Here is a 10,034-nt window from a genome sequence, read left to right on the forward strand (position 1 = left end):
GGTAAAGAGGGAATCGCTATTATTGCAAAGGCTGAAGCAGCCTGGTCCATGCACCTATACCCCTACCTATATCAGTACGCTACGCTAACACGTTCGGCTGGGAGGCACAGACACTCGGGCCAGTCCGGCATCTTGAATGAAATGCGAGAGGGTTGATTTATTTACACTGCGGAAGTTGGCACCTTCTGCATCCAGTTTTTTTGGCCTGCATTACACAGAGAGGAAGCGGCGTTTAATCATTTATGAATCTGCAGTCGCTCTCAGATGTGATGCGAGACGATCTCTCTCGACAGAATACCTTCCGCCGCTTATTCACAGAGCTGCACTTTTAAAACCTGCTTCTCCACAGTTACAAATTAATTCTGAGACTTGTATATATATATTTTTTGCGGTTTAAATTCACAGGTATTCCTCTCAGGGAGGAACACATTCGATTCTGATCTTGCTTTTATAAGAATGCTGCATATGTTTTCATGTTTCCGTTAGCATGCTGCGTTAGCCCTGGAACGAAACACCTCCACATTCCACATGACTAAAACCGAAGAAGACGAGGTCCTAAAATCCTCACCACACGTTCTCCTCACACACACGCCTGGACATCTCTCTCTTCTTCCTGACAGCAGCTATAAACTCATCTTTCTCAGCTTACTATCTCAGTTAGCTCATTACTGCAGTACTCTAGCTCTCTTTTCATTTTATTTGGTCCTATTTTAACTTAAATAAAATGTAGTATCATTAGGTGAAATAAGAGGATTTTGACGTAAACATGGTTGAATTTAACCAGAATATCCTGAATATTCCCACTGGGCGCCCAGCAAACTGGAACTTTAGCAAACTGGTCTGACCACTTTTATGAGTGCATGGAAATGGGTAATTCTGGGGAAAGTGTGGCTTCCCTGTCCCCGTCTTTGTGCTTTCACTCTCTGACACACACGGTTCCCTCCTCGGTTCCCTCACACACGTCCCCTGGTGAAGCGCAGCCTCCCACACGAACGCACACTCATCTGGGGAAAGATCTTCATTTGATCGCACTTCACGTCTCCTGCAAGATGAGCCTTAAGAAAGGTTTCGACCCCCACCTCCTCAGAGAGACGTTGGGGCAGGGTGTTCTCTTTGAAGACGCCATCCCAGCGGGTCGTGCAGAGCTCAAACGGAGTCAGGTGTACGCGAGCCCACGCTCTACAGGGCTTCTGTTTGGCCTCTGTTGCATAATCTCCTTCCCCACCTGGTGTGACGCATGCCTGCTTCTCTGGGGAGAAATCAGAGCCACAGGGAGTGCTGGGAACGAGGCAGGGTCAGCAGGAGTGGGTGGGAGTGTTGGGCAGCTTCTCTGAACCCCATACCTGCCTGTGCAGAATACTTAACATGCCATCTGGGTTTAGCATGAATCTTTGTGAGGATTTTGTTTTGTTCTGAGATTTTTCTGGCTCCCCGATCAAGCAGTTGTGTAATCTGTTGTTGAAATATTTTTGCTAGCCGCCTTTGAGCACCTTCCATCTTAGCTTCAGGACCGCTTTGTGTCACGAGCAAAATATCGTGAGACATGTTATTCATCTGTAAGCAATATCTAGAACAAGACTTAGTGTTTATAGATGAGTAAGGTGATGTCTAGTTCTAGACACTGTTTATCGATGAGTAAAGTGATGTTTAGTTCTAGACACTGCTTACAGATGAGTTATAAGCAAAAGTTATTTGCTTATAGACACTGCCTAAAGATGATGAAGGTGATTTCTAGTTGTAAATACTGCTTAAAGGTGATTTCTTGAAGTTCTACTATTTACAGATGTGTAAGGTGATGTTCATTCACACATGCATTGCCTCAGAGATCTGAGTGCAGCCAAACTAGTGTCCAGTGATCTGAATCATGCAAATGCTTCATGCAAATGCTTCCGTAAATGCTTCCATAATTGTGGCCAAGTTGTGTGTTTTATTTATTTACTTGTTTGTTGATTTCCATGTTTCTTTGAATATTACATAGTTGTCACATTATCTTTGATAGCGTTGCCTAAAGAAGAATCTTGCAGTATAACCGTCAGGTCCATAATGTGAGAGCCTCGGAACCGGAAGGATCAGTTGGATCAGAACCGTTACCTGCATGAGCATCTCCAGAACCAGATGTGATCCAGAACCAGAGGAGATCCAGAACCTGAGGTGATCAGTCTTCTCATGGCGATGATGTTTCCATGAGCTCCACCTCCACGGAGGCGTGTTGGGTGGTGTCCGTGCTGGGCGAGGAAGCGCTCGGGGCTCCGCACCCACAGCCTTAATCACAAGCAGCTTGTCTGGCGTCCGGCCGCTCAACCTCCACACGGATCCCTGGCACCAGCGCCGAGACCTTTATAGAGCAGCCCATGAACAAAACTTTCCCCTCTCCTTCGATGTTTTTTTTCTCTCCCTGTGTGTCTCTGAAATTAAAGCTCTAATCCCCATCCTGCTGGCTGCACAGAAGCTGGTGGTGGACTGGATGCTGAGATCTGCTCTACTGACTTTGCACTGATGGACTACAGAGTCAAGGGACACGGTCAAGGACGAGGACGTGGTCAAGGACACGGTCCACGCTTCACGCAGAAGGGACGTTGACGTGAAGGCCTGGTGTCTGTCAGAAGAGCACACACTGCAGACTGCTGGGCCTGCTCTTACACGAAGGGACTGGAGGCAGGAATGAAGTTCTTCTACGAGACTCGTGAAGAAAAGTGCTCGCATCCCACGGGCAACCTGTGACACGCCTGACATTATATCACATCGCGGCAGCACCGCACCAGATACTAGCTTAGCAATAATTATATAGCAATAAACAAATTGTTGTATGTGAATGGCTGTCTCAGTTCTTGCTGTGTGTAGCAGGACGTGTAAGAACAGAGCTCGCTGTGTCTGAACACAAGTGGCGTCACGCAGCTCTGATGGAGGTTCACATGTATCCCAGTGAACTGAATCTAATACATTTTCCTATAGTGCAACTTTGCTCATGTGAACTTGATTCTCTCTCTCTCTCTCTCTCCTCTCTCTCTCTCTCTCTCTCTCTCTCTCTCTCTCTCTCTCTCTCTCTCTCTCTCTCTCCCTCCCTCCCCCTCCCTCTCTCTCTCTCTAACTGGGATTGACCACTTGCATGTTTTGGAATAATCTGAATCCCAGGTGCTTGAAGTCACACAAATGAACCAGGACTGCGGTGTTGAGGATGCAGGTTGAAGGCTCACAACTACCACGTCTAGCACCACCTGGACTTTCTTTTCTCCAGGTCAGGAACACCACGGTGGTTCAATCCCCACACCAAAGGGTCACGTCAAATACAAAAACAAACAAATAAAAAAGTCCACCTCCACAAATTCCATTTCGAGTTCCTAACACCACAGACTACTAAGACCACCCTATAATCCACCCACACACTCTAAACCCCCCCTCACCCTATAATCCACCCACACACTCGAATCCCCCATCACTCTAACCCCCCCGCACTCTCAAATCCATCCACATACTCTAAACCCCTCAAACACTCTAAATGCCACCCCACGCTATAACCCCCCAACACTGTGAAACCCCTACACTCTAACCCCACCCAATACTTTAACCCCACCCCACACTCTAACCCCACCCCACACTATAACCCTACCCCACACTTTAACCCCACCCCACACTCCAGCCCCACCCCACATATTAACCCACCCCCCACTCTAACCCCACCCCCCAGCCCAGTCTCCTCCCCCACTCTAACCCCACCCCCCACTCTAACCCCACCCCCCAGCCCAGTCTCCTCCCCCACCCTGAGCCCCACTCAGCTCCCCAACATTTCTGACATTGTTTGTATTATCTCCAAGCTGCTACAGGAAGCTCTGAGTTGACTCTGGAGCTGACACGCTAAGATTCTTGGCATGCAGGTTGCCGAGGTGCCCAGGGGAAATGGCAGGGGGATTATTATGGTCTATTTTGGTGCGGTAGGCACTGCTTCCCCTCAGGCTCGTAGGTGCAGCTCACAAGCGCTGTGCCGGGAACGAGGGGCTTAGTGACGCCTACTGCTTCTGTTGCTTTGCCTGCCATGAGCGAGAAAGCGTGGCACCATCTCCACGGATGAAGACCACCACCACCACCACAACCACCGTAGGAGCAGCTGCCTCTGGACCCAGCAGTGTCTGAGGAGCTTCTGCCCTCCACGGCCGAGGGGTTCCTTCTCGGGCATCAGTCAGCCTAATCCAGGTGTTTGTGAGAAGCATCTTGGCTTCGTCGGTGATCAAGGACACACACATCTGTGTCACATTAGAAACAAACCAAGTAGAAGTCTTGTGTGTTCTGTGTGAACTCAACAGCTGAGGTGAATTACAAGCTGTAGTAAATGAAAAGAATCAGACAGAACCTTTCAAAACTGGCATGGATGTTACTAATGCTGACGTTACCTTTCCCACTGCACATCACAGCTGTTTGTTTTTGTCCAACAAACATGACATCTGAGGAGAACAAGCAATTCATCTCTCCCAGTACGTTCTTTACACGCCACAGGTGCTGTGAGATGTTCGATAGACTTTGACTGGGCAAACATTCCTTTCTGTTAGAACATGGACCAAGATCAGACCTAAATCGGATCTGTTAGAACATGGACTGAGATCAGACCTAAATCAGATCTGTTAGAACATGAACAGAGATCAGACCTAAATCAGATCTGTTAGAACATGGACTCAGATCAGACCTAAATCAGATCTGTTAGAACACAGACTGGGATCAGACCTAAATCAGATCTGTTAGAACACAGACTGGGCTCAGACCTAAATCACAAGCTCTTAAGGTAAACAGTACAACCTTAAACTTGTCCTAGTCTGCGTTTCAGAGCAAGTGCAGATTATGCTGTTTCTTTCTGTGACTGTTTCTCTTATCTGTTACTCTGTTCCTTTCTCCGTCTGTCTCTTTTTCACTCTGTCTTTCTGTCTGCCTCTCTTCCAATTTTTCTCTTTCTCTCTGATGAACTTTGACCTCACTAACACGTTCAGGCCTATCCTTTGACACACGCTGTGAAAGATTTACTGCAAGATAGGGTCAAGGAGCAAAGTCCACCTTGCTAATCATTGGTGAATTCCAATAACACTCAGTCTATTCCTCTACAAATAAACAAAGACACTCCGAAAGCTCAACTGGAGAAGAACGCTTAGAGATCCCAGAAACAAAGAACTTCCAGAGACAACAAGATAGTCGCCATAACTGCTCCATACACACAAGGTCTCTTCCAGGTGTTGTGATTGCCTGTGATTTGCGTTAAAATGGCTAGAATATCTAAAATGGCTCAAATCAGAGCACGGTGCACCACGTCTCTCAGTTTCACAAAGCAAAACTTGACATTTTTGACTTGACTTTTTTTTTAAGCACAATGGTATAACATTGGGATTGAACACTGAATAAATACAAATTATCAGTAAAAGTGGACCAATTACGTAATGGGATTAAAGTAGGAACTCGTTTTTAAGTTTAAACGTTTGCTGTATTTATTTTAGTGTAGCATTGTGATATTTCGCAATAAATTTCGATTGTCAGCGCCACAACTCTTATCTAAATGTTCACCAAAATATCAACAAGAAGAAAGTACAAGCCTGAATATACCAGAATCCAAAAGCGATGTGATTTTTTTGTATATAGACAATGTTTTTTGCACACAATAAACTGTGCAATTGAGATGCCCGCAAAGCCTGTAACCGCGAACATGTTTTGGTCGGTACGTTTTTAAAATGTGCACAAATCACGGCACTTACGGCTGAGTTCGGGGCTTCCGCGGGGCTCCTGGTCCACTTTGCGTCCGCACCGCCCGCGGCCCTGCACCAGCTGCTCCAGGGGCAGCTCGGAGTCCGGCTCGGGGTAGCACCGCAGCCCGCTGGAGCATCTCGGGGTGTACACGCCGCACAGCTCGCCGTCCTTGCGGGCGCACACGGGACAGCAGCCGCAGCCGGGCTCCCGCACGATCTCCGCGCAGGTCTCCGTGAGCGCCGCACAGGCTGCCTGGCGCTCCGCGGTGCAGCTCGGGCAGCGGAACACCATCTCCGCGCTCGCGCCTGGAGCAGCTGCCAGCGCCAGCAGCAAACCCGCGTACAGGATCATTATAGCGACGGGGCGCAGCGTAAAGAGGATTTGTATGTGCAACTTCAGGTGAGGAGGAATTGTGTTGGCGAACAGGTGAAGAGGCGCCGGGCGCGTGCAGGATCAGCGCGCTCACCCCGCTGACATCACAGGGCTGAGAGGCGCGCGCCGCGGCTTCGTCAAAGCCCCAAAAACTGGGCGCTGGAGTGGCGCTCGCGCTGCACATACACACTTTCACACACACACACACACTTTTATCATTTAGTGGTTCGTGTGTTAAAATAAATGTACTACATTAAATCGTTTAGTCTGAAATCGAGTCTGAAAAGTGTTGTTCTTTGTTAACGTTACTGTAAAAACAACAATAACAAAAAGTCATTTGTAATCAGAATCAGGTAAAAGAAATATATATATATATTTTAAAACTGTCTGTCTTTTATTTTATGAGTAAGTCTCTGTGGGTTATTAGGCTTATAAATTGAATTGCACATTGGAAAACGGCTGTCACACACACCAGTATTTCTGTTCATGAAATTCCTCTTCAAAGCCTTACGTATTTTCCACATAGAGAAGAAGGCAACATGGCGAGAATAAACAAACAACCAAACCAGGATGTCCAAGAGCACTTTGTGTTGTTATGGACATGACTAGCCCGCCGCACAGACTGTATGCACTGACACATAGTTAAACCCGTAAGGCTACAGCCAAATGTTGTTCTCGTCTCTCAGTTGCCTATTGATTACAGGGCCAGGAGATGAAGGATCTTACCAACCAAACAAGCTCTCATTAACCCGTCTGGAGTAGAGGCCCCACTTTGTTGCCCCGGAGACTAATGGTTGTTTATTTAAGGGTGCAGAAATAGCTCCCCCATGTGAGACCTTTGCCTGCCGCGGTTGTCCAGGAGATATAAACGAGGGTTGTTTGCATGTGAGGGTCCCTCTGATTTCAGGGCATTCTGTGCATTTCTGTTTGGCAGGACTCTGCTTCGCCTTGGAGAGGGTGATGTAGGAACGGGCCGTAGGAAATGCCAGCCTGGGGGGGGGGGGGGGGGGGGGGTCTTCTTGATGAAGCCAGGGTGTTTATGCACAGAAAAAAAAAAGAACCAGCTGAAAACCATACACCACCGTCTGAGAGGGTGGGGGTGAGAGTGGAGGTGTGGGGGGGGGGGGGGTGATACTGCTAAAACGCAACTGTAAGTCTACTTGGTTACGAGTCATTTTTATCAAGGATAGTTCTGTGTAAACAAGAGAGATGAGATAAATAGCACCTGAAAGCTGATCCCCCTGCACACGCACCTCTGAACACGCACCCCTGCACACGCACCCCTGCCCACGCACCCCTGCACACGCACCCCTGCACACGCACCTCTGAACACGCACCTCTGAACACACACCCCTACACAGGCACTCCTACACACGCACCTCTGAACACGCACCTCTGCACACGCACCCCTGCACAAGCACCTCTGAACACGCACCCCTGCACACACACCCCTACACAGGCACTCCTGCACACACACCCCTGCACAAGCACCTCTGAACACGCACCCCTACACACACACACCTGCACAAGCACCTCTGAACACGCACCCCTGCACACACACCCCTACACAGGCACTCCTGCACACGCACCTCTGCACACGCACCTCTGAACACGCACCCCTGCACACACACCCCTACACAGGCACTCCTGCACACGCACCCCTGCACGGCTGCAGAGTTGACCTCTTACAGGACCGGCACCTCATTAGGGTTAACCAAACATTTACAGTACACAGTGATTCATTCTGTTCCAGTCAAACTGAGCTTGTTACCTAGAGACTGTTGTGCTGCACAATATTACATAATTTGAGTGCAATAAAACTTGTCTGCACTTTGTTGGTGCTGAAGAGCTCTTTGCACACACATTTCTTCTTAAAGCCGAACCTTCATCTGCACCAGCTGGATTTCAGGCCTGACTCATAACATCCCTCACCTCACACTGAAGAAACCGCCCGGAACAATTAACTATTGCTTCATTGATTGGACATCCTTTTATAAAAGAAATTTAAGATAAGAACTCAGAAATGGCTCAGAAAAGGTGTTATTTCTATGTTCTAATATAGATGTAGTTCATTAATATGTTCTTAAATAGATGTAGTTTATGACATCGTTTCGTTCGAGAGGTGAGGATCTGTAGGTATACTGAAGGATCTGTAGGTATACTAAAGGATCTGCAGGTATACTGAAGGATCTGTAGGTATACTAAAGGATCTGCAGGTATACATTTCTCTGCTGGAGGACCCAAACAAGTCCTAGTATTAGTCTCTTGGCAGATTGTAATCTGTGATCTGTGATGCCACGTGTTCCATGGCATTTAGGTGGCAAACTGCCACGCATCACAGATCAACCACCATTCATCGTGGAGGTCATTAAGTTCTTTTCTACGTGACCTGATTCTGACACACTCTGCTTGTCTGCTGCCGACCACAGCACACGGTTCCAAATAAACTTCCAGGAATGGACCCCGAACTCCAGGTACTTGCGTTTGTGCTCTGAGAACAGAACATGCTTCCATCTGCCAAGGCTTCCAAATAAAGTGTTGGCTTGAAAGTGAGACTGCAGTGAATATAGTCAATTGTCCCTCTGTGAACCCTGAAGAAAGTTCAAGGGTCACAGAGGGATCACTGGGAATGTTTTAGTCCTCCACTCAGGCAGCTTCTCCTACAGGCACCGAAACCTCAGAGTTATGGAGAGAGATGGAGCTTTTAAAGTTATTGCCATAATGGTGGAGATTTTATGTTTGAGTTTTTTACCTTATTGTCCTACTAATGAAAATGGGTCTGTTCGTGTCTCTATTTTAATGGCCGATTTGTTAAGGTCAGGTTTCTGCCTCATTTGACATTTCTTTAAGATTTCTTCATACTGATGCATGACTAGTGTTTTGAGTCTACCCTTCTGTTTATGTCTATGTCAGTGAAAATCATGGAAAGCATTCTTAAAAGATTAAAAGAGGGAATTTAACTATACGCATGTATGTGATGTCAAATCTATGCCAATTCTATTTTGTTTATGTGAATGTCAGAGGCAAGAGAACCAATAATTGTGACATTTCTTTAGGGAAAAAAAAATCTAATGTTTTAGAAGGATTTTTTGGGAACACTGTTTGTGTTGTCTCATATCTTACTTTGAATATTAAGATGTTAAGCAAAAAGATTTGGAAACAATTAATCTGAGAAAACTATTCATGCTGGAACGATGAGTTGTTCTCTATATGAGAGCAGCCGTGAGGAGATTATTAATTCACGCTCTCCTGCTTCTGTTAGTAGGTGAGATCCGAGTTTTACTGGCGGAATCATTGCGATTTTTACTAGCTTTTTTTATTGGTGTCCAAATCGACTCCTTGGTCTTTTTCCAGGTTGTATACAAAGATCAACTCATTTCCAAATGGAGTCAGTGTAATGCACCCACCTACAGATGTAGAGAGAGAGAGAGAGAGAGAGAGAGGGGGAGGGAGAAAGAGAGGGAGAGAGAGGGGGGAGAGAGAGAGGGAGAGAGAGAGAGAGAGAGAGAGAGAGAGGGAGGGAGAAAGAGAGGGAGAGAGAGAGAGAGGGAGGGGGAAGAGAGAGAGAGAGAGAGAGAGAGAGAGAGAGAGAGCGGGAGGGAGAGAGAGAAAGAGGCTCCACCTATTGGCCACTGTGAAAAATAGTTTTGAGATGGATCGTTAGCTAGCCTTGTTAATGGAACAAATTACAGTATTGGGTGTTAATGAACTATGTGTAACATAAATGCCATATTACAACACGTGCGCACACGTACGCACGCACTACGTTGTGACAAAGACAGACGCTATGGCAGTGGCCAATACATCAGCGCTAAAGACTCCACCTGCTCCCCTATTAATTCAGGTCAGTTCATTCAGTCTAATTATCCATTTACATTATTGCCTTGATTTTTATACTTATGAGTCCCAGTCCGGGTTGCACCGGTTTGTACTGCCTTCCTGGG

The 10,034-nt window shown here is 47.0% G+C and overlaps 1 protein-coding gene across 1 annotated transcript in view; it reads right to left on the reverse strand.

The window, feature by feature from the left end:
• Positions 1 to 6,248, reverse strand: part of igfbp2a (insulin-like growth factor binding protein 2a) — a 10,329-nt gene extending 4,081 nt beyond the window's left edge. The window contains 2 exon segments of the mRNA XM_077016061.1: positions 1,080 to 1,249; positions 5,727 to 6,248. Coding sequence (XP_076872176.1) covers positions 1,080 to 1,249; positions 5,727 to 6,069 — 513 coding nt within the window. The 5' untranslated portion in view covers positions 6,070 to 6,248.
• Positions 6,249 to 10,034: the final 3,786 nt, after the last annotated feature.

The sequence above is a fragment of the Brachyhypopomus gauderio genome, chromosome 8, assembly GCF_052324685.1.
Source record: "Brachyhypopomus gauderio isolate BG-103 chromosome 8, BGAUD_0.2, whole genome shotgun sequence".
Taxonomy (NCBI): domain Eukaryota; kingdom Metazoa; phylum Chordata; class Actinopteri; order Gymnotiformes; family Hypopomidae; genus Brachyhypopomus; species Brachyhypopomus gauderio.